Raw genomic sequence first — 24,033 nt, 5'->3', positions numbered from 1 at the left:
TGGAATGGAGTAGAGGGAAGTGGAGAATTGCCCTAAGCTTGTGTCCCATGGAGCTTATGGCCATGGGGCTGGGTTAGGTGTTTCTGTTGGCCTTACTGGGAGCTTGTTAAAAGGGATTGCTGCTCTTAATCCTGACAGGCTCGGGACTGTCACAGGCTCGACAGACAAGCACAAATGGTCTCTCCCTGCAGGGTTTCCAGGTCCTTGTGGAGATGGAGTGGCTGGATTTTGGACACAAGTTTGCTGACCGGTGTGGTCATGGGGAGAACTCAGATGATCTGAACGAACGCTGCCCGGTGTTTCTCCAGTGGCTTGACTGCGTTCATCAGCTTCAGAGGCAATTTCCTTGCTCTTTTGAGTTCAATGAAGCATTCCTTGTGAGTTTGGGCTTGTGATTCTTCATTTTGGGGACTTTCTAAAATGGGGATGTCAATGCAAATGTTAGCTAGTTTTTACATGAAATGATACATCCTTTTTAGAATTTAATAAGGAGCCATTCTCTTATTTTTAATTAAAAATAATGTATGGGTTTATTCAGTGAATCCAAGTGTGTTAGGTTTGCATAAAGTCTGTGTTGTTTTTTTAAAAATTTTAAAAAATGTTTATTTTTGAGAGAGAGAGAGACACACACACACATAGACATGGCACAGGCAGGGGAGGGACAGAGAAAAAGACATAGAATCCAAAGCAGGCTCCAGGCTCTGAGCTCTCAGCCCAGAGCCTGACCTGATGCAAGACTCGAACTCACAAACCTTAGATCATGACATGAGCCAAAGTCAGACACATAATTGACTGAGCCACCCAGGTGCCCCAAGTCTCTGTATCGTTTTAAACTTAGGTTTTATTTTTTTTATTTTTTAAAGTTTATTATTTATTTTGAGAGAAAGCATGCAAGTGAGGCAGAGGCAGAGAAGGGGAGAGAGAGAAAGAATCCCAAGCAGGCCTCACACCTTCAGCGCAGAGCCTGATGTGGGGCACCAACCCACAAACTGCAAGACCATGACCTGAGCTGAAGTTGGACACTCAGCTGACTGAACCACTCACTCACCCCTAAACTTAGCTTTTAAAATAGATGATGGAGTTTGGGGCGCCTGGGTGGCTCAGACGGCTGAGCGTCTGACTTTGGCTCAGGTCATGATCTCACGGTTCGTGGGTTCAGGCTCTGTGCTGACAGCTCAGAGCCTGGAGCCTGCTTCAGATTCTGTGTCTCCCTCTCTCTCTGCTGCTCCCCTACTCACACTGTGTCTCTCTCTCAAAAATAAAGATTAAATTTTTTTTTTTTTAAAATAGATGATAGGGCAGGTGAAGGGAAAGAAATAGATGATAGAAGCCTAAGTAGTTAGAAATAATAGGGGTGCTAGGCTGGCTCGGTGGAGCATGACTCTTGATCTTGGGGTTGTAAGTTCGAGTCCCGCCTTGAGTGTAGAGATTACTTAAAGCTAAAATCTTAAAGAAAAGAAAAAGAATGGCATATCCTCTGCTCCCTCCAGTCCATCTGCCAACCCCCCTGCATGTGTTCCATACTTCCTGCCCCCCTCCTTTGACAGAGAACTCCCTGCCCTTGCCCTGTTCCAGCTCTTCCCTCCCAGCTCCCACTGCCTGTCTTCTGCTCGGCTGCATGGCGCCAGCCTTTCCCTCTCTACTACATTGTTGCCATTAATACATAAACATAGCCTAGTGCCTCCCATCTCCTCAAAACCCTTTCTCAGCCTTGCATCTCTTGCCAGCTATTTGTCTCATTTTCTGTATTTCATTTCTTCATGGTAGAGCTCCTTAAGTCTTTGGCATTTACTGTCTCAAATTCTTTTTTTCCTATTTCCTCTTAAACCTGCTCTAGTCGGGTGTTCACCCCACCAGTTTACCAGAGCTGTGACCTTCATGTTAATCCATTAATCAGCTCTCAGTTTCATCTCGTGAAGAACATTTTTTTTAATTGAGGTATAATGGACAATATAACATAGTATTGATTTCAGGTATACAACATAATTCAGTATTTATATATTGTAAAATGATCACAATAAGTAGTTAACATCAATCACCACACACATTTTTTTCTTATGATGAGAACTTTCAAGATCTCCCTTAGCAACTTTCAAATATACAATAGAGTATTACTACCTGTGGTCACCATGCTGTGCATTACATCTCCATGACTTGTTTTATAACTGGCAGTTTGTATCTTAGACTGTCTTTGTTTTAATGTTTGGCACTGTGTAATCACACCAGTCTTGAAACCCTTTCTTCAGTTGATTCCCAGCACATACTGTCCCTCATTTCTTCCCTGCCTCACTAGCTGGTCTGTCTCTTGTTCTTCCTTATCTCCCCATTGCTGAATGTTGGAATGCTCCAGGGCTTAGCCTCCAAGGTACTTCTGTATCTTATTGCCTCTTGGGGGATTTCATCCAGTCCGATACCTGTAATTACTCTCCATGATTCCCACGTTTATAATAATGTCTTCAGCTTAGATCTCTCCACTAACTCCAGACTCACATATCCAACTGTGACTGCTCAGTATCTCCATGTGGATGTCCTAATGGTATTTCAGACTTTTCCTGTTCAAAGCTTGATTCTTGATTTCCATATCTTTCCATCCCCAAATCTGATCTTCCAAGAGGTCTTCCACCTAACCAAGTGGCAACTCAGTCCTTCCATTTATTTAGGGCACAGTTATTTAGTTATGTAGTCACAGTTCTTAAAATGGCCTGCAGAGCAATACTAGCGGTTTCTTGTCTGCATTAATTTCCTACCATTCCCTTCCTTGTGCAGTATTCTTCGGTCACACTGGCCTCCTGTTCCTTGGAAATTGCAAGCACACACGCACCTCAAGACATGCTGGCTATTGCCTCTGCTGGGAGCATTTCCCCCTCAGATACCCACTTGCTCTTTCACTTCCTTCCCCTGCTGCCCTGCATGTGTCCTGTCCTGCTTACCCTGCCTTACTGTGGTCCATAGCATTGGTCACCCCTTCCCCACAACTAGAACCAGCTCCATGAAGGCAGGATAGTTGCTGTCCAGGACCCACAGAAAAGTCATTAATGACCTGTTGAGTGAAAAGTTGTTTGGAGTTTTTCAGTTTTCAGTTCAGCCTTGGATTGCACACTGACTTGCTCCTGTACCCAGTTTATATGCTCTGTTGCTCTTGAGTGTGGCTGTTAACTTAGAACTTCCAGGTTGACAGGAAGTCCAAAAGGAATGGGTGTGCCTACGATCTGTCTTTGTTTCTTTTGACTCAGGAATGGTGGTGGTTGGGGTTGGCGCTCTGGGATTGGTGGTGTGAAAAGGCAGCTCTTGTGTGGCTTAATGTGATTTCCCCACCCTTAATGAGTATCAATTCTGAGCTGTTCTCAGGGGTGTTGGGGAAGGGTGGCTCAGCGGGGCTAACCTTCCTCCAAAGACTGCTCACCCTATTGCTTGATTCTGGACTCCTACAGGTGAAACTGGTGCAACATACCTATTCCTGCCTATTTGGAACATTCCTGTGCAACAACGCCAAGGAGAGAGGGGAAAAGCATACTCAGGAGCGGACATGTTCCGTGTGGTCGCTGCTTCGGGCAGGCAACAAGGCTTTCAAAAACCTACTGTATTCCTCTCAGTCCGAAGCCGTATGTATCCTTCAGCCCTTCCTCTCTGATCAGAAGAAGGAATTTGGGAATGGTGACATGTGGGAGCCTTTTTCAGTAGTGACTGTTTTCTCAAAGGCATCACTGTTGTCTTTGGGTTGGTTGGTTCCACTTTTTTCCATCTGTCCCTATAAAGGCTTGTTTCCTGGTGCAGCTCTGACCTGCTTCTGGTTTGATTTAATACACATCTCTACTTTGTCACTCTAGACACAAATCTTTTCTGGCACCTCTGTCAGAGCTTACCTTACTCCTAGCATGTTCTAACAAGTGGAAGAGGTGCTTAAGTTGTCCCCTGGCCACCCCTCATAGCTCAGAAGGAGCTGCCAAGAGGCCCCCAGCATCCTTCCAGTGTCATCCACTGGATATCCACTGCAGCTCCTGTCTCAGCAGAAAAACGTGTATGACATTAGCATGTGTGTGTGTGATTTCCTGCTCACATGGAAAACTGGCAGGCTCTTTAAGACTTTGTTCCTTAAAGGAACACCTTCTGTTAAGCAGAGGAAAGGAGGCTTGCACATCTGTGTTGATACATGGTAATGTTCCTTTTGTCAGAATGCATCTTAAATTCTAAAGAAGTCAAAAGGAGGCTAATCAGAGGTCATATTGCTTTGCTGGATTGTTAATATGCTTCTCACTACATTTAAACAATCAAAAGATTTAAGCTAACTGCTTCTCTCTTTCCTTCAACTGTGTCTACTGGGAAAGTAACAATACAGGAAGAAAATTCCCTTCTTTTCACGTGATTAGTTTAAGTGATCCTATAAAACAGGCTTGACAGTGTCTTCTGAAGCCACATTTTTGTGCCAGGAAACACAGTCATCATCCAGTGGAATAACTTACTGGATGAGGGGACGAATTGAGCCGATATAAGAGTCATTCATTCAGTAAAGGGAATCCTAAGAAATCATTTATGAGAAATAGATTTCTAAAAATCCTTTTAGATTTTCATGCCCACAAGAGGTGAGAAATGCAGATAGTACAAGGCAAGACCTGTTGGGTATTCTGGCTTGGTGACTCTTTTTGACCCTCATTTCTAAAGACTTGTTAGGAGTTGTTTAAACCTGTATCCCCACTGCTCTCTCCTCAGGTGCTATACCCTGTATGTCACGTGCGTAACCTGATGCTGTGGAGTGCAGTGTACCTGCCCTGCCCATCCCCGTCCACGCCTGTGGACGACAGCTGTGCACCATATCCAGCCCCTGGCACCAGCCCTGATGATCCGCCTCTGAGCCGGTGAGCCCAGGGTTGATGCCAAGACCTCAAGTCCTGCGTGGGTGTTATTTCTGTGTTGGGACACATCCAAGGCATGGTCAGAGATCATGACATTGTCTGACTCCACACATCTCTCTTAGATTTCTGAGGTTTTCTCAGGGAAGGTATAGGGTTTCAGGCTACAAGGCCATAAGAGCCTCATTTCCTTGAAGGGTGTTGGGCCCTGTCACTACATTGTACTGTTGCGTGCACCAAGCAGTTTCTCAGTGATGGAGCAGATCCTTTGGGTTCCTTGTGACCTTCTGGCTTGAGTTGCAGCCACTGCTCTATGCTCCTGCCTTTCTGCCATGATTTTATCTTCTTGGGCTTGAAAGGCAAATGTCAGATGATGGCAAGTTTGGCTTTGCCACATGAGAATTCACTTTATTGGATTCAGACTGTCAAGTAATAAAATAATTTAAAATATTGTAATAGCAGAAAATCAACAATGCTTACTTTCCTTTGCTTGCTCTGTTGAGAAACAGGGCAATATTGTGAACTTTTTATTTATTAAAAAAAAAATTTTTAATGTTTTATTTTTGAGAGAGACAGAGTGTGAGTGGGGGAGGGGCAGAGAGAGAGGGAGACATAGAATCTGAAGCAGGCTCCAAGCTCTGAGCTGTCAGCACAGAGCCCGACACAGGGCTCAGACCCATGAACCGTGAGATCACGACCTGAGCTGAAGTCAGATGCCCGACCTTCTAAGCCACCCAGGTGCCCCAAGTTTTTTTTTTTTTTTAAGTTGCATTTGCTGTTAGTTTGTATGTAGGAGCATGGGGTGGGAGGCTGAGAGGAAATTTGCAAACTAGAAGGGCCCATCCAAGGAACTTTGCCTTTTTAGCAGTCTGAGCCTCACTTTAGAGATGCTGTAGCTTCTTAAGTAGCTGCAACGAACCCAGTTATGAAACAACTGCCCGTTAAAACCGATTGTCTCCTACTTCCTCTGAACAGCCTCATATTCTCATTTCCCTCAACCTCCTTTTGTTTAGGTTACCAAAGACTAGATCATTTGACAATCTGACCACAGCCTGTGACAACACAGTGCCTCTAGCCAACCGGCGCAGCAGTGACCCAAGCCTGAATGAGAAGTGGCAGGAGCATCGCCGCTCACTAGAATTGAGCAGCCTGGCTGGTCCTGGGGAGGAGCCTCTCGATCCTGACAACCTGGGGAAGCCAACCAAAGTGCTGGGCGGCGCAGAGCTATCTGTTGCAGCTGGAGTGGCCGAGGGGCAGATGGAGAACATTTTGCAAGAGGCCACCAAAGAGGAGAGTGGGATAGAGGAGCCTGCCCATAGAGGGAGCATTGAGATGCAGGAGGTCGAAGAGGAGGCTCTCTTAGGAAAGGAAATCAGGGGGAAGACCCTAGAGGGCTCAACCATTATTCTTCCTCAAGAACCAGAACTGGGTGATGCTGCTCTGACAAACCATCCAGGCACTAGCCTTTCTCTGTTCTCACAGGGTATTCCTGAGCAGCAGGGTGGGCTCAGCATTCTCCCCTGTTCTCTCCAGGAGTCTCCCAGGGGAGAACGTACCCATGAGGTCCCTGTGGAACAGCCTCGAATAGGAGCTATCACAGAAGATAGGGAGGAAGCATTTCTTCCAATCCCAGTAGATGTAAAAGTTGGCTATGGTACCTCACAGTCAAGTTCTCTGCTGCCCTCCCAAGTCCCATTTGAGGCCACAGGACCAAACACGGACAGTTCAATGGACATGTTAATGGAAGGTCAAGTCAAGTCAGAAAGTGGGCCCGAAGGCCATCATAGACCTTGCCTGGTAAACAGTGGCTGGTTCAGTAGCAAGGACATACTTCCTCAAGCCACGGAGCCGCAGTCTTCAGAGAGGAGCCTAGCTGAGAGGCCCCAAGTGGGATCTGTGGTACATAGGACTTCCCCTGGCAGCACCCACAGCCCCATGCGTTCTCCTTGTGCCTTGCCTTTAGCTGAATGTAAAGAGGGGCTTGTGTGCAATGGTGCCCTGGAGACCGAAAATAAGGCTTTAGAGCAGCCCCCAGGGTTTAGCACCCTGCAGAAGCACACCACCCCCAACGGGCACTGCACCAATGGGGAGGCTGGTAGGAGCAAGGACTCACTGAGCCGCCAGTTGTCTGCCACAAGCTGCAGCTCTGCCCACTTACACTCGAGGAACTTGCACCACAAGTGGCTGCACGGCCACTCGGGGAGGCCGTCTACAACGGGGAGCCCTGACCAGCCTTCCCGCAGCCACCTGGACGACGATGGCATGCCTGTGTATACGGACACTATCCAACAGCGCCTGCGTCAGATTGAGTCAGGCCACCAGCAGGAAGTGGAGACCTTGAAGAAACAGGTGCAGGAGCTGAGGAGTCGCCTGGAGAGCCAGTACCTGACCAGCTCCCTGCGCTTCAATGGGGACTTTGGGGATGAAGTGGTGAGTAGACCAAGGTACCTCCATAGCTGCCCAAGGAGAGGGCACACGGAGGCTGGGTGCTCTTTGTGCCTGGTGCCTGGTGATTAGTACAGATTTCCTAAAGAATTGGAAAGGTGCAGAGTAGTCCTGTTGAGAGGCTAGAGATCAGCCTCAGCCATGTGAACGGCAGTCTGCCTGTTCTTTCCCGCCTTTCTTAACTTTCCACGGGTGTCCTGTTTAGACAGTTAGAATAAGAGAGCACTATGTGGTTGGTCAGATCTCTTTGGAGAGAGGATCATGTTGTAAGAAAGGACACGAACTCTTGGGTAGGATGACATTAGTATGGCAATGGCAGATATTCCTGTCAAATTGTAGTGCCTGTTCTAAACACCCCAGTAGCTAGTAAACTGTGAGCCTCCCCCCCAAACCACGCCCCCACCCCAGACATGGGCTGTAGCTGTGAAGGTTTCGTTGAACAAATATTTCTACCTGCCTTCTGGCAGGTGATGATGGCAAGTAGAAATGGGGAGAAGTATCGGTGTTGGCACTGTCCAGGAGTTAGCACTGATGAGGCCTGGTGACTGGAAGTGGGGCTCTGTGAGGGGAGGTTCTCAGGGAGGTGCTCTCCTTACTTGCTGGGTCTGACTTGTGTTCACGTACATGCATGAGCCTGGCTCTGAAGCAGTCAGCGTACATTAAAGGCGGGCTCATCCAATGACTTTCAATTCAAACAGACTTCTCCATTTTTCCTTCATACTAATGATGATTTCTCATTTTCCCAAAGAGTCCTTCAGAGAAAGGAGGACATGCCCAAAGCACTCAGTTTCAACACGTAGATGTAAGTGGCAGGGTTGGATTAACAGACTCACTGGAGCAGCTCACAGAGTTCACACTCCATCCTGGTCACTTCTGCCCCACTCACTTCCTGGCACCCAGGGCCCATCTGTGCACTGCAGAGTCACTGCACACAGCCTTAGATCTGTGTCTCTCTCTTCCACCTGAGTTCAGGCCTGTCTCTGCACCTGCTCAACCCATTTCTTGGTGGCTGATGCACCACAGATCTGGCAGCCCTAACACTCAGGCCCACCCAAAGTCCCCGGTGCTCCCTTCTTTTCCAAGCCCTTTCTTCTTCTGGGAGGAGCCAGGTTCATTCTGTTCAGCTGTGTTTGTTTGCCAACAGACTTCAATCCCCGACTCGGAAAGCAATCTGGATCAGAACTGTTTGTCTCGCTGCAGCACAGAGATTTTCTCTGAAGCCAGCTGGGAGCAGGTGGATAAACAGGACACGGAGGTACAGGCTCAGCCCCTGTTCTGAGTGCCGTCCATGCAACTGTTTTATGGTTTTTCTCCACCCCTATCCCTGTCCCATGCCCCTGGCCAAGGAACGACCTCATAGCACGCTTAGCCTTGAGCCTCTGTGAATCTCAGCGCCTGTGAATCCCCATCAAGCCTAGAATTTCTGAGCCAGGGAGACTCAGCAAAGTGGTCCTCTCTCATTGCCTCTGTGGAGCAATGCCAGCTCTCATAGTGACCCAGGGTGTTTGCTGCTGCCTGATACTTTATCTCAGGGGAGTTTGGAGTCCCCTCTAGGGAAACGATTTGGACGCCTTTCTTGTACTGCTGACATCAGACCTGCTGGGCTGGTGCCACCAGAGCCAGTATGGTTCTTGTGACTCTTGCTGCCCCCAGCATGGCTCTTGCCGGCTCCAGCTGGATGGCTCATCTCCCATCACTAACCTGGCCCCATCTGTTTTACAGATGACCCGTTGGCTCCCTGACCACCTGGCCGCCCACTGCTACGCGTGCGACAGCGCCTTCTGGCTCGCCAGCAGGAAGCACCACTGCAGGTGCCGTTGGGGGGTGTGGTGGGTGGGCCAGGGTGTGGAGGCTACATTTTGGCCCTCAGTGCCTGCAGCTTGGAGAGGTGCAGGGATCTGGCTGGCAGTGTTCATCTGAGGCAGACCCTGGGGTCTACAGGACGCCAGCTCGTCTTTTGTGCCTCTGAGATTGGTGTTTGCATTTGGGGTCTTATTTCCAGTTCAGAGTGATCATGATAAAATTTTGAAATGTGCAAATGATGTCCCCTTTTGCTTTGCTTCCTGGATTAGCAGAGCAACAGCCACCACCCAAACTACCATTTCTTACTCCTAGAATACAATTTCTTCCTATTCAACATGGCTGCTATTGGCAAAAACAGTTTTCCTGCTGTGGGCAGGGAACTTCATTTGCCTACTCCTTACCTTGCTCCCTGACCCCAAACTTGTTTTCCTTGTGCCAGTAGTGATGAGACCTAGCTGCGGGGACTAGTGGGGACAGCTGAGGACAGTGTTCAATCCTTAAGGCTCCTGACTTTCTTTCTTTCTTCTTGGTTGGGGTAGTTAGTTGCTAGGGATGTTTTGCCCCAACTGGGGTGGTAGCTGACTGGAGGATGTTCAGTGTTCTTGGGATAGGATGTTTATCTGAATCCTGACATAGTTCACCCACATAAGTGAACCCAGGTAGAAAATGGAACCACTTCTTTGTCTAGAAATGATGCTTCTAGGACTGTATGTCTCCCCACCCTGCGCCCCAAGCCCGAATGACTTTGGTTGGCTTCTCTGAGCTCTCTCTCCCCTCCTTGCAGGGACACTGACCGTGTTGATCAAACGTGGTGAGCATTTACAACAACCTGTCTGTGATGTCTACACATCTACAATAACTTCTCCACACTAACACTGCCATTTCCCTCTCTCTGCACTCATTGGGATAAAGCCGGGGGCTGGGAGTGCAGGTAGACAGGTGGGACTGGGGGGAATCCAAAGCAGCTGACTGAGGAGACTATGAGGGCCAAGTCAGGCTGCAGTCATGCACTCTCTTTCTGCCCACACAGGTCAACCGAGCCATCTTGCTTGTGACTGAGAAGCAGTGCCTCAGCTGGGGCTGGTCTTGTGGAGTAGCCAGTTGGGCTTTCAGAGCTATTTCCTTTGGGTTAGTCATTGAGTGGAATGCTAGAATGATGCTTCATGACTTCCACGTCAGACAGCATTGCTGCTTCTGTTTTTAAAAAAGCGAGTGAGACTGAACAGAGGTGGTCTTCCCAGAGAACTGTTTTAGCATGGAAGACTTTAGTGGGAGGTTCCACTTAGGGTCTGTTAGGATCCCCTGAAAGAAACCAGATAGAAAAGCTTAACTGATGAAATTCAGTCAGGATGAACTCCAACAGGTATGATAAATAAATGTAGATGTTCAGAAATAGATTTAGGTAGTTTTTTTGTGTAACCACAGGTTCTTGCTGACTCATGTTTTTCAGAAATGTGAGTGCTTACTGCATTCTAGAAGATGAAGTTGTGTGTGTTTGTTTTGGTTCTCTGTCCTTCCATTGCCCCATGTATAGCCTTCTCCTTGTGGTTTTTTGTTTGTTTGTTTTTGGTCTGCAAAGGGTATTTAGTATTTTCTCCTCTGTGTCCAGGTGGTCCTTAATCCAGCAGTGGGTTTGCATTCTGAGGAGCATAAATGAAAAGGTAGTGAGTGATGCTGGCCGAGGAGGAGGAGGAGGATTTCCCTTCACCTGTTTTCCCCAAGTCTTTGGTGGGCGACTTCAGGCTCCTTGAAGTCTCCCATTCTTGGTTTTATTGAGATTGATTTGTACTTAAGGTCCTAGCAGAGTGGGGTTGTAAGGTGGGCAGAAACTCATCCTCTGCCAGTCCCTTTTCCTCTTAGCTGTGAAGGGTAGCTGTTTGGATGTGCACCTGTGCTGCACAGACACATCATAGCTGGGCTTTCAAGTGGAGGAGGAGAGAGGGGCCTGGGAACAGTCAGGCCTTTGGGTGGAGCTCTGATATTCCCTGGAGATGCACGGAGGCAGGGGAGTGAGCCATAATTGACTGACACCTATCTAATAAGGGGGGTGTTTGTGCACGTGTGTTCATTTGTGCTCTTGTCCTTTCACCCTGAGCATGCGTCACTGGTTGCTTGTCTTCTGGCTTTGCATGCTGGCAGCAGGGCAGTCCTTGGTGACAATAGTCTGTTCTCCATGACCCTGCCTCCGAGCCTCTGGAGGAGTAGCCCGTTGGGCAAGGCTCCTCACTCCCCAGCTGGGCTTGGTAGTTTGTCTCCTCTGAGGGGCACGGAGGTAGTTCCATTGGACTCTGGCCTCTCTGTGACCACAAGTTACACAAAGGCCATTGCCCAGGTGGGTGTGGCCAAGTGGGTTTTCTGGGCCAGAACTTACCCAGTGAGCTAGCAGCTACTCCTGCCCTGGGCCCTTTTGTTCTCATGGATCTCTCTTGAACATCTTCCTGTGCACCTGGTAATCTTGAGCCATAATGGTGAGGCAGCCAACTGTCCTTGGCCCTAAAGTCACAGTGGCGTGCGACTATGCTAGGTAGGGATCCCCCCCTCTCTGCTTGGCTTGTTCCTGGGCTAGACAAATGAACAGTTCATTGTTGGAGGAGTCTCTAGCACATCCGAAGGACGTACAACAAAGTCCTGTCTTCTGAAGTTGGTTTCCCTACACCATATCTGCTACTGAAACTAACATTGTTTTGTTTCTTCTTCTCATCTCAAGGAATTGTGGGAATGTGTTCTGCTCCAGTTGTTGTAATCAGAAGGTTCCAGTTCCCAGCCAGCAGCTCTTTGAACCCAGTCGAGTGTGCAAGTCTTGCTATAGCAGCCTACATCCCACAAGCTCCAGCATTGACCTTGAACTGGATAAGCCCATTGCTGCCACTTCAAACTGAAGCTCAGTGACCTGGGGCGGGCAGAGGCCAAGCTGCTGTTCCTCTGACAGGCCCACAGCCTGGGCAGACCGAGAGGCCCGTGCACTTTGGAATGGGGGCATGGAACCACCTGTGCAGAGTGACAGAAATTTGGGATGTACCACTGGACTGTAGATTGATTTTTATTTCCTGTTTTGTTTTTTTCCCTCTCCCTTTTCCATCCTTCCTCTGCTTCCAAGAAAGAAAGTCTCCTGGTTGTCTTAAAAAAAAAAAAAAAAAAAAAAAAAAAAAAAAATTTTTTTTTTTTTTTTTTTTTTTTTTTTTTTTAAATGGAAGACCAGAGGTTGCCAGCCCTCTGTGACTGTTGAGCCACCTGTTGTCCCATGATGCTGAGGGTTGGCTTGGTTCCTCAGGACGGAGAGAGGCTGGTCAGAGTCAGGAGTGGAGGCCTGAGCTAGTGGGGAAGAAAGCTGGGGCTGTTGTTTGTGACCATTCCTTGTGCCATTGTCACATCAGAGCTGATTTGAAAAACGTGTGCTGCTGAGGAGGCTGAAGCATCTTCCTAACAGACTGTCCCAAGTGCCCTCTGCCTCCTCACAGGAGCCGGGCCAGTTCCACCTCACAGATAAATGGGATTGGCATTTGGAGGGAGGGGCACATAATAAAACGTAACCCTTCTGAGCCTTGCTTTGGGGAAGGAAGGTGTTTGTTGTCCTGAGGCAAGCGAGAGGGCCTGGGAATCGGGGTGGCCAGCATTGTTCTCTCTCGCATGGGATTCTGTTTTTAACTCGACCCAGATGGTTTAGGGTTCCCTTCGCTGTCATGAGTATGCCTCCCTCAGCCAGGCTGTGTAGTGCTTCCCACCCTCAGGCATAGGAGTACAGACTGGCCAGAGTGCAGTGGTCCTGCTGCCATGGCCAAGGCCAAAGCCTTCCCTGAGCCCGGGTGCACCTAGAAGCCCCTGCCGGGGCCTGGTCCCCCAAAACAATCTCTTTTCCTTGACCACAGGGAAATCCAGACTCAGGGTTCCAAAAATTTCCCATTCCCAAACCAAACAAATCATGGATCTCCCCCTTAAGGGGTAGAATCAGCTTTTCAGAGTGCAAGCGTCTGGAAAAGGGAGTATGTCCCATACAATCAGCCTTCCTTCTCCTTCCCTTCCTGGGGCAGTGGGAAGGCCCCAGCAGTCCCCCTGCCCTGTTCCTGTGCTGCTGGCCAGCAGTGAGGGGCCACTTGGTGACTCTGCAGGGTTCTTTAGAGAAGTGACACAGCCTGTAGGAGATTTGGGGCACCTTTCCTCAGTAAGCTTTGATGTGGTCCAAAAAGAGCCTTAAATCAAGAATATTTGTGGTAGAGGTGAGTGTGGGGAAGGGTGGAGAAGAGTTTATAGGTTTGTGCTTTGTAATCTTGGCATCCATGTTTTGTGCCTGCCCTCCCTCTCAAGGGAGGGGCCATGCTTGGCTCTGCTAAAAGCTGCTAAGTGGTAATGGCGGATTGTGGTGAGTGGGTGGGGGTGAGGCCAGGGAACTCTCTTACCCTCTGGAAGCAATTCCCTGGCCAAGGGAAGTTGTCTCAGGAAGCTGGCTCCTGTGTGTGCCTCTGTGTGGTTAAGACGTGGCCCAGAGCCTTCCTTGGAGCTGTCAGTCCAGGCAAAGCCAGGAGCATCTGAGCATGTCCCTGACTTCCCAGTTGCAGCAGGTTGCTCGCTCGGAGTTTGAATTCAGTGAAACAGGGTGTAGTTCTTCTCCGCACTCTGTGTGGTCTGGCCTTGCAGGTAGGGAGAAGTCAGTCTAATTGAGATTGTGCAGTTCTAGTGACAGGTGCCAAGAGGTTATGATACGGGTTTCTTGGGTCTGATGTACAGTGTGAATAAATGCTTGCAGCTCTTAGCCCTTTTCGATCAATGAAGCACTTTTTTATTAATATTTTTCTTTGTATGTAAAGGAGGAACCGTAACTCTCCGTAGCTGTACATATAACCCTTTTCTCCTAAAGAGGAGTCAGTCAGCGCTCCTATATTTTTCATTTTTTGTCAAAGCAAGAAGTAAATACTTTAGAACTGTTAAATATATAAATAAAGTGAATAAAGTTTAGTGTTCCGCATGGTAGCATTTGCTAACACGTTCCAATTCTTTGCCCTGTGATTTATTCCCTCTTCATCCCTTTTCCTTCTTAAACAGCAGCAATTGGAGGTGCTGCCGGGAAACTGAACTTTGGCGAAGGAAAACTACAGGTTTCTGTTCTACTCTGGACCTTTGCAAGGAGCCGCAGCACAATGCCCAAGCACTGAAATGTATTTCCTTGATGGTTTTGTCCCTAACATCTCCAAAACTAAGAAGGCAAAGCAGTTGGGCATCTTAACACCAGGGGTTCTTTCTCATCTGGAGAACTGAGCATCAATAGTAAATAAAACTACCTCTGGTCTCTAGGCTCCTCTCCCCACGTGCGCCCATCCCCCCCGCTGTCACTGCTGATGATTGATGGATCGCAGGGCAGCCTGTGCTCTGGCTCCTTAACCCCACCACACCCGGGGAGCACCAGCTGCACCTGCAGCAGTGGTTAAGCACAGAGCCCTGCATGCAGTGGAATGTGGAAGACTTGGGGCAGGGGGAGGTGGCTGGAAATGCTTCTGTCTGTTCTTGGATGAGAGCATATGGGAGAGCAGAGAGCCCTTGGGGGGCAGAAGCTGAAACGGATGTGATTGGATTATGTGCCTAACTGTAGGTCCCCTTCCTCCCTCCGTAGAGAGGGCTGAACTTCTCTTTAGATCTGCAACCAGCCAAGCAAGGCCCTAGCATCTAGTCCCTTCTTGACTAGTTCTTGCTCTTCACAGAGGTGGATTTTCTTTCTCCTGCATCACCACGGGGCATTCTTCCCATCCCACAGGTCTGTGGGAGAGCTACAGTAAGCAGTTCCTCCCTAGGGAAGGTGGGTATGATTAGTGCCCAGCTCTGGGCCTCCCTGGGGGCCTCCACTCTGGGGCAGGCTTTCCAGGGTCACTTTCTGGATGTATTCTCTGCCTAAAGTACATGAACACAAAGTATATAAACAGCTCAAATGATACTAGTCTGAAAGCTGAGAGTGCCATCCAGCGGGTGTTTGAGAATTAGCCTGTTCTCTGGAAGGAGAAGGTGCCACTTCAGCTGCTATTGGGAGGGCCATATTCAGACTGTAAAAATGAGTGTGTCCTAGCCAATGTCTGTCCACACACAGCTCCTGTTTCTAATCTCTAAGGGTTCAGCCCTCTGCCAGTTAAAACACTAGCAGAACCTAGCAAGGCTGTCAGGGGCCCATAGATGTGGAGCTGCTGGGGGTGGGAAGATGAAGAGTCAGCGTGCTGAGAAGACCTGCACAGTGTGCATCTCAGGCTAAGGAAGTGACGTGGGAGATGGCCAGGTGCTGACAGAGGTGGTTTTCCAAGGGCAAGGCTGGCTTTCTGAGGACCCCACATGGAGGAATTTGGTGTGAAGCAATGGGGGACTAAACAGTGATCTTGAGCTGCCAGGATGTCCTCCTCCAAACTTTATCCTGGCATTTTCTCAGTTTTCCCCTTCTTTCCAGACTCTGGCCTTAATCTCAGTCCAAAAGATGATAGGGCTGCCTTAATCCACTGGGATTTTCTAGTGAGGATGTACAGAAAAATTTTTCTTTACTTTGCTATTATGTTCACTATTCATTTCTATGTTAGCAAAGTATATTCTAAGACTTAAAAAGCTGTGGCAGATTTGACAGAGAATGAACAAAATGGTGCCAGAAGACCTGTTAAACAATATCCATCTATTAAAAAATACTGAAATGGGAATCGAGGGTACACCCTAGAATAAGATTACAGGCTATTGAAATGGCTGATAGACTTTAGCTGCTGTGCATGAGGCTGGGAGATTCCGTGTTTGCTGAAGTTGTTAACTCTAGCCCTGACCTCTACTGATCCTTTAAGCATGAGGGCGGATTTGAAGGTGCTGTTGCAGGAATTCATTTAGCTAGTGCCCGTTCAAGTGATCTGACCCCCGGGCTGCACCTGTATCCAATTGAATTCGGTGAGGATAGGCTAACAGCAGTTGAAAATGAGCCCTAGGTTGTGGAGCAGTGACTCTCCGTTTGCAGTTTTGAGTGACATGGCAGGAATCCTAGGATTTAATTTCTAGTCACGTTTTCTAAGAACATTTGTCCTAAGTTGAGGTTACTGACAAGGTATCGTGAGGGCCGGCCTAGAATGTTTGAGACGCTTCTAGCTGTAAGAGGTGACCCTCCTAAGCCTTTGATTCTTAAAACACAAGGTCCGCTGTCCCCAGCACATAACCACACTGACACTTTGTTCCTCTCCTCTGTATGCAGTTCACCATCTGCACATTTTGCACAGGTACCAGCTGCCTCCCCGGTGGAACAGGCCTCTTCTAAGCTAGGCCCACGTTCAGAGGCATGAGGGGAAGGACCCTCCCAGCCCCCAACAGGAATCACAAGGTTTTTGCTATTGTATTTTATTTACCACTTCCGGTCTTTTCTCTCCTGCCCGATTTGGGTCACCTTTTCTTACAGTGCTCCTGGCAGTTGCATTTAATTGTATTTCCAGTGAAATTTGTTTGGCATTGGCATTTAAAATGGGCCTTTAACTGCTTCCTGATTGGTTCATACATTTTTTTTTTATGCAAACGTAACCTATGAGGCTCGGATGCTGTTTAAGAAATGTGCTGTGTGTTGCTGCAGACAGTAGTGCTTGCCTATTGTAACAGTGTTGATTTTGCTGTAGCCTCAGTGACCATGTAAACGAAATAAATTTGTCATTTTCACCCACAAACGGTTGTTCAGCCCCTGGATTCCGGCTGCCACTGTGGTTCTCTAGTCAGTGCTATGACCAGTGTATTAGGTGCTGGGGATGAGTCAACTAGGCCCCTTAGTTGGTCCAGGAGAGGAGGGAGGGGCCTGGCCAGGAAGGGACAGCAGGGGTCAGCGTTTGTGTTTTGGAGGTAACGGACTTGAAATCCTGACATTTACAGGTTGAAGGGGCCTTTATAGATCATGTAGTTTTGTGGTTTTTGCGCTGTTTTGTGGGGAGGGAGCCCCCAGGCCCATTCAAGTATTAGACTTACAAGTAAGATATGATTTGAAGAAAGGTTTTGGTGCTTAAAATAAAAGTCTGAAAGTGATCGATTTAATTCAAAGTCCTGGTTTTTTCATTGAGGGAAACGGACTCTCAGGGAGTGGTAAAGACTTAAGTTTGTCAATGAATTAACAACAAAATCTGAATAGGAAACCTTGCCTGACTCCACCTCCTTCCAGTGCTCTTGGGCTTCCAGAAGACAGCCTTAGATAGCTATCTTAACCTGCTTATCTTTGAGCTAGCCAAGCCAAAAATCTCACAGAAGAGCTTAGTAGTTGACACCAAAAGGCTTAAAACTGGGAGCCTTCTCCCTTCTAACCAAAATTAAAAGGTTTTGGTATTATAATCATTGCTTTTGTTTTTAACCTTCCAAATATATAACAGTAGCCTGAACTAAGTAGTGACATTGTCTTAAATTAGTGGGATGGAGGGGGGGGGGGGTGCCTTTTTACTACTGCAAATGGATTAGTTGTGAACGGTCTCAGCCTCCAATTTATTTCTGAATTTGTAGGATACAGGAAAAAAATCCTTACTGTAAATAGGTAAGCGGCTGCAAATGGTAACAGTCACAGCTTGCCTGCAATCTCTGGTTACTGACAAAAGTGAAGTAGATGCTTGAAAAAAAGGATTAATAGGGGAGAATATTCAATACCTGCTTTAAATCCTTATCCTCCATAGATTAGTAAGAAACACCCAACGATTATAAATAAGCACTCAAGTTATTCTACAGTGAGAGCCACTAGCATTGAGTTGCAGCTGGGCATGGTGATCCAGGCACCAGGCTAGCACCCTCTGCATCGCTGACCTCTGAGAAGCCTACACAGAGGCAGCTACAGACACCTTATTGTGAGGTCTCAGGCAGTCTAAGCTAATGTGTTTTATCGTTGAGTGTACATATTAGAGATGATTTTTAATATTTAATACGATCTTTGAAGTGTTTTCAGGGGTCCCCTGAAGCACAGCCACAAGAGCCAGTTTCAAAACCACTAGTTTGGTGGAGAGAACCTGGGTTTGGAATCCCAGGCCCGCAGCACCAGCTGAGACGTCGGTGGGTGGGTGAGGAACTGAGCATTTCCTCATCTAGAGCAGAGCACTTGCCAGAAGAGGAGGTTGAAGGTGGGTGTTAAGTAAGTGTTCCCCTCCCCACTGTTCATGAGATGAGATGGCATTTCTGTCTCTGGCTGCTGGCAGCTGGCAGACATTCTATTTTACCATATCTTAAAACTAGAAGACAGTTGGCCCCACCTCATGTCCTCCACCTTACAGAGATAAAATTTTGACTTTGAAGCATTCTGATCTGAGTTTTACAATAAATTACAAATGTATCACTACTCAAAGACTTTAAAGTTCATGTATGTACTTTATTAAAGGATTAAAATTTTTTTAATGGAGGCGGGTCTGCAGGTGTACTGATGCTTTAAAATTATATAAAAGCAATGAAAGGGGGTCAGAAAGAAACTGCTTGTTGGGTTTGAGGAGGTGGCAGCTAAGAACTCCTGTGCCCTGTGGAAACTGAGGTGGCCTCACTTTGCTGAGGTGCCAGATTACACACCGAACTGCAAGATGTAGACCCACTCTCCAGGCTGAGGAACAGGGGAGGCAGAGCCAGGTGGCCCTTACCTCTGTAGTGTAGATGTCTGAGGCAGAGGCCTGGGCCCAGGCTGTGTGCTCTATTTAGCAAGAGAGCCACCATGAGGATCCTAGAGTCCGTGGTTGGAAAAGGAAGTGAAGACCTTGCATTCATATGATCCTCCCTGCCATCTCCAATGCTAATGGAGCCCAAGGTAGCCGAACATATTAAGGCTTTGTCATGCAAGTTAAAATAGATAAGTGTTAGTTGTAAATGGTTCCCCTGTTGTACTTTGTTGCCATTTGGAAGGTCAGTCCCTAGAACTGCAGGTTCTTTCAAGTCACCCAGAAGGTGGTACCCACTAGCATACATTCTTGACTGGGGGCAGCTCCCACTCTTGAGGTCCCTCCCTGTCAGCCCTTGGGACGTGACCTCCCTCCTTTGGCACCTCAAGGGTATGATTTTTCATCTGACTTGATCAACCAGCTCAGAAGCTCCTATTGCCCCTCTAACACTGTTCTCAGATGTCCCCAAGTACTAGCCATACACCCCAGACCCTGTCCCAAAGCATTCCTTCTCAAAGTACTTTACAACAGGGTAACCTTAATAAACCTCCTGCTGACTCTTACACCTCTTCAATTGGCCTTCAGGGACTTTTCCTGACAGTCCTCTCCCTGCTTCCTAAATATTGGTATTCCTGAGGTTCAGTTCTCTGCCCTCCTTTCATGCATGCTTCCTTGGAGACTTACAAATCAAGGTATTTAAAATGGAGACACTTTATTAACCACAGCTCCCTATGAGTCTGCCAGGGATGCAGCAAAGGCCATGTTCCCAGGAGCTTGAAGAAACTGCTAGCACATCAGGTGTTCCCACCAGAGATGTGTTCAAGGCCATGCCTCACATGTACACTGCTCTCCACCCATCCCCATGCAGTTCTGAGGCATTAACTTCGGGACTGTCTCGGGCCTGAGGGCTCTGCTAACCCAATCTGGTCAGTGAAAGGAGGGCTGAACGGAAAGGCCTTGCAGCACCTGACCTTGCTCTTTTCCACTGCTAGGTTTGGTGGTTCCTTACAGAGCAGTCAGTGCCTGGAGCTGGGGTGAACATTGGTGCCAATCTGCCGTTCCCTCCTCCACTCCCAAGGAGGACGTTAACCTCTTTCCAGACACCCTCCCTTGGACTGGGAAAAGCTCCATCATTCAGTCTGGTTATGAAGCTCACTCTTAAAAAATTCTGAACCATACCAAGCAGGAATGAACCAGAGCACCTAGAGCCGCCTTAACAGCTTGAGGGGAGGAGGCTGGCTGGGGCCTCTGCCTCTCCTTACCTGAGCATCCTTGATCATCCTTGTCATTCTTGTGTCCTCCACCCAGTCCTGTCCTGCAAGCACTCCAGATTTTTGGAGATCACGGCCAATCCCTGAAAAACCTGGATGGACCTGAGGGCAACAGCCTGGGTATCTGAGGTCATCTAGTCACCCCTCATTGCTAGGGACCCTCACTGAGGGTCTTTGCTTTCAACAGCTCTGGATACACCAGGACTCCTTCATTTAAAAATAATTGAGGGTTATGGGTCTGCACAGGCTTCACTGGTGACTCACACATATCCGCCCCCACCGTCCCATGAGATGATGACATGGCATTTCTGTTTGTCTCAGCACTGTTTGCCCTAGGAGTGTGCCGTCTGTTAGGGAAGATGAGGCAGATAAAAATAAGTTAAAAGGTGCTTATTATCCAAAAAGAACTGAAAAAGCCCCTTTGAGTCAACCTACTTAAAGTGGAGACCAGAGTTGCATATATAAATAGTGAAAAAGGTTTGACTGGAACTAACTGCAAAACGAAACTACTAAAACTAGTATCTCTTAACAAAGTGCAATTGCAATTACGGGCTAATTCTTAGAACAGAATCATTTTATGTATATTTCCTCCCTAAACTTTATATGACTGCATAATAAAACAGACACCATTCCCGCAGGGCAGTTTTGAAAAGTTAGTCAAGGGTCTCCTCAGTTTTCCTTAAGGCCTCTCAATCTGTCAGCTCTCTGATCCTCTAGCCATACCCATGAAGTACCTAATTGGTTCCATGAAGCTCTTCATGTGTTAATGGGCCTCTCAGATCCTCATCTGCCAATGACTGCAATCTTTGAGCAGTTTCCATCAATACCTTTGTAACTTTATGAAATTCTAGGCTTTAAAACTTAAATTGTACTTCAGCACCATTGTGTTGTATTGTCAGTGTCAGAAGTTTCTGACCTCTTACAATCCTAAGCACGAGATGGGAGAGATGGACTATGCTGGGTGGAGGGTGTTAAGCAGAGAGATGTTTAAAAAGAGACAACTGGCCCCAAGTGGAGTCACTTGTGCTAAGCCCCATGTTAGCAAGTCACAGCTTAATAACTAACCCAACTGCACCTTCAGCTCCTGAGGTATAACCTTTAACCAGTCATCATGGTACCTAGTCGGCACTAGTGAGATAAACCACTTGATAGACCCCTTCCGTTCCTGTTAGATAGGCTACCTTCCTGGAACAATGCATTCTTCACTAATAATTCCCGTTTTCCCACCCCCATTTCTGCCTTTTAAAAACTGCATTTTGTATGGCCCTTCAGAGCTCCTTTCTATTGCTGGATGGGATGCTGCCTAACTCATGAGACATTGAATCATGCCAGTTTGATCTTTAAAGTTACTCAGTTGAATTTTTGTGATTTAACAATGTCTAAATGGAAAGTAATTTTTTAAATGGTCAGTTGTTTGGAGAATATTTTTCACGTCTGAGGACTTTTGATTTCCTCTACAACTGGAGGAAGCTGGATATTGACTACTTAAATATGGCTCAAAGGAGGAAAAAAGCCCATCGACATGTCTGACCAGAGAGCCTGCCCTCGAGGGGCAGCAGTGATTTCAACTGATGGCAATATTGGGTCAGCAGGAGCCAAGACAGGAGGGCAGGTTTGGGGAACTGAGTGAGCTGGAGTGCATGGATTAGTAAGTGAGGAAATACCATTTAAATAGGCCAAGAAAGTCTATTTCAGGTTAAACACTGGTCTCCATTCTATAACTATTTGAGGTTTCTGAACAGAGAACTGAACAAAATGAAAATAGTTAAGGTTTTATTATGGGTCAGTCACTGTTTAAGTACTTGGATGGACACATGTAATTCTATCAACTTGGTGAAGTCAGTACTATTATATCCTCATTAGAAAGTAAGGCAAACGAGCCAGCATTGTGAAGGCCCTGGCCCAAAGTCACACAACAAATAAGCAGCAGAACTATGGTTTGAGACTGGGCCTTCTGCCTCCAGAGGCCACACTCCCAACTACTGCCCTACCCAGTCTCTCCTTAGGGCCAGCTGGGAGTGAGAGCTAGGAGGATAAAGTGGGAAGAACGGTAAGAGGCCATGTGCAGGATAAAAGGCCTAAATCAGAGTAAAGAAGGCTTAGGAGCAATTCCAAAGGGACCTTTAAAGTACTAGTACTATTACATAGGACTATGTATTTCCAAAACCCAGAACTGTATTACATTATGCACAAAGGAGTACATGTTGCAAGAAGGAATTAGCTACTCACTAAAATTTACTAAATTTCTGAGGAGGAGCTCCCTCACTCAACTCTAAGACTTCTACCTCTAGCACAAAGACTAATCTGCATTTAAGATCACTGGCAGCAGACACTGACAACTCAGGGGTCGAGACAACTCTTAGCCTGAAGAAGCTAGAGCTTAGTGTCTGTGTGTGTGCAGCCCTAGCTGCCCTGACCCGGGGATGGTGAGACCTGTGTCGTAGCCCCCTTAATTGCTTATTTAGAGAGTGGCCTTGACCACTCTACCCTGCTTTAATTTCTCATCTGTGGGATGTTTGTTCAATCAACCCACGAGGCTGTTGTTCTGTGAGGAAACAGATCATGTCTTACAAAGTGTAGCTGCCCTGCAGCTCGCATTGAACGTCTACTCTGACTGACTCTCCACACCTTACCAGCTTTCCAGTGTAGTCCAAAGTTGGAGGAGGCAGGAATCCTGTTTGTTTTCCATGCAGACTGCCCTGCTCCAAGGCAATGGCATGTCTCCTCTGCCAAACCAGAGAGAGGAGAGAAATAGGTCAGGTGTTTCCACGGGTGGTAGAGACTCCTGGCCATCTCCAGCCAGGGGGTCCTCAACACGAAACACTTCATATTCAGCCACTACAGTTTGGAGTGTTGCCAGGGACAGGTTTTCTGGCTAGGGTGGGAACTCTTCCCTGGGCTTCTGGGAGTCTTTCAGAGATGGACAACCTCACTCCCACGACAGGTGAGGGCTGGGTGAGTGGTCAAGTAGTGCTGGCTGGCCCCTCGCCTTCAGGGCTCTGGCCACCTTCCCTCCATTCAGGCCGGTGTCTGGATGTGCAGTGGGTGATTCCTGAATTTCCCAAACACAAACCTCCAAATGTATGCCTATCCTGGAAAAGAAGAGGCAGCAGAGGCGACTCCCTGGCCAGTTTGTGGTGTCTCCCCTGCCCCTAAGGCAGTATTTTGCCATACACTGCCTTGCCTGGCCGTCCCTCTATGCATGCAGAGCTGGCCCTGTACCCCATGGAGAGCAGAGAAGTGGGGTCAGGCAGCATGTCTGACAGGTGGAGGAGTGGATCCCATGCCTATAAAACTCCTGACCATGGCCTTGGGCAGGCAGAACTCTTGCCCTTAGAGGGGAAGTACACTCCTCTGAGTAGGAACAAACTTCAAAGGAGTCTTCTGGCACCCTTTCCTCCATGGTACCCTTAGCCTTGTTCTGCATTTCTGTAGCTCTCCCTGTCCTGAGAGTCCCTCCTACCTACTCCATCTATGCCTTTCTGGGACTTACTGATTTTCTGTCTGAGTTATCCATTGAGGTATGTCGGGTGTCAAAGTCCCCCATTATTGTATTTACCATCAATTTCTCCCTTTATGTCTTAATATTTACCTTATATATTTAGGCGCTCCTAGGTTGGGTGCATAGGTATTTACAATCGTTATATCCTCTTGCTGAATTGATCCCCTTATCATTATGTAAAGCCCTTCTTTGTCTTTTCTTACAGTCTGATTTAAAGCCTATTTTGTAGTTTTCCATCCCTTCATTTTCAGTTTGTGTCTTTAGGTTTGAAATGAGTCTCAGATAGGCAGCATATAGATAGGCTTTGGGTTTGTTGGTTTTTTGTTTTTTTTTTTTAAGATTTAAAAAAAAGGGGCGCCTGGGTGGCGCAGTCGGTTAAGCGTCCGACTTCAGCCAGGTCACGATCTCGTGGTCCGTGAGTTCGAGCCCCGCGTCGGGCTCTGGGCTGATGGCTCAGAGCCTGGAGCCTGTTTCAGATTCTGTGTCTCCCTCTCTCTCTGCCCCTCCCCCGTTCATGCTCTGTCTCTCTCTGTCCCAAAAATAAATAAACGTTGAAAAAAAAAAGATTAAAAAAA

At 47.6% G+C, this 24,033-nt stretch overlaps 1 protein-coding gene and 1 long non-coding RNA gene across 22 annotated transcripts in view; one reads left to right on the top strand and one right to left on the bottom strand.

The window, feature by feature from the left end:
- Positions 1-14,060, top strand: part of MTMR3 (myotubularin related protein 3) — a 146,518-nt gene extending 132,458 nt beyond the window's left edge. For 7 of the 18 annotated variants that reach the window (XM_043559298.1, XM_043559312.1, XM_043559296.1 and 4 more), the window contains 8 exons: positions 192-377; positions 3,432-3,602; positions 4,708-4,853; positions 5,861-7,277; positions 8,437-8,547; positions 9,015-9,103; positions 9,880-9,906; positions 11,803-14,060. In XM_043559298.1, the coding sequence (XP_043415233.1) occupies positions 192-377; positions 3,432-3,602; positions 4,708-4,853; positions 5,861-7,277; positions 8,437-8,547; positions 9,015-9,103; positions 9,880-9,906; positions 11,803-11,974 (2,319 nt within the window). In that variant the 3' untranslated portion in view covers positions 11,975-14,060. The remainder of the gene's footprint in view (positions 1-191; positions 378-3,431; positions 3,603-4,707; positions 4,854-5,860; positions 7,278-8,436; positions 8,548-9,014; positions 9,104-9,879; positions 9,907-11,802) is intronic. The other 11 variants (XM_043559308.1, XM_043559306.1, XM_043559304.1 and 8 more) reach the window with 3 other exon arrangements.
- The window catches only part of LOC122471001, a 37,407-nt gene that overhangs the window by 9,624 nt on the left and 3,750 nt on the right, over positions 1-24,033 (bottom strand). Inside the window, exons 2-3 of one of the 4 annotated variants that reach the window (XR_006294051.1) lie at positions 22,590-22,682; positions 1,905-5,269 (exon numbers count right to left, since the gene is read on the bottom strand). This is a non-coding gene — a long non-coding RNA (uncharacterized LOC122471001). Of the gene's footprint in view, positions 1-1,904; positions 5,270-9,422; positions 10,736-12,222; positions 22,683-24,033 lie in introns of those variants that run through there. The other 3 variants (XR_006294052.1, XR_006294053.1, XR_006294050.1) reach the window with 3 other exon arrangements.

The sequence above is a fragment of the Prionailurus bengalensis genome, chromosome D3 (assembly GCF_016509475.1).
Source record: "Prionailurus bengalensis isolate Pbe53 chromosome D3, Fcat_Pben_1.1_paternal_pri, whole genome shotgun sequence".
Lineage (NCBI taxonomy): Eukaryota > Metazoa > Chordata > Mammalia > Carnivora > Felidae > Prionailurus > Prionailurus bengalensis.
This window is presented reverse-complemented; position numbering and strand designations above follow the sequence as displayed.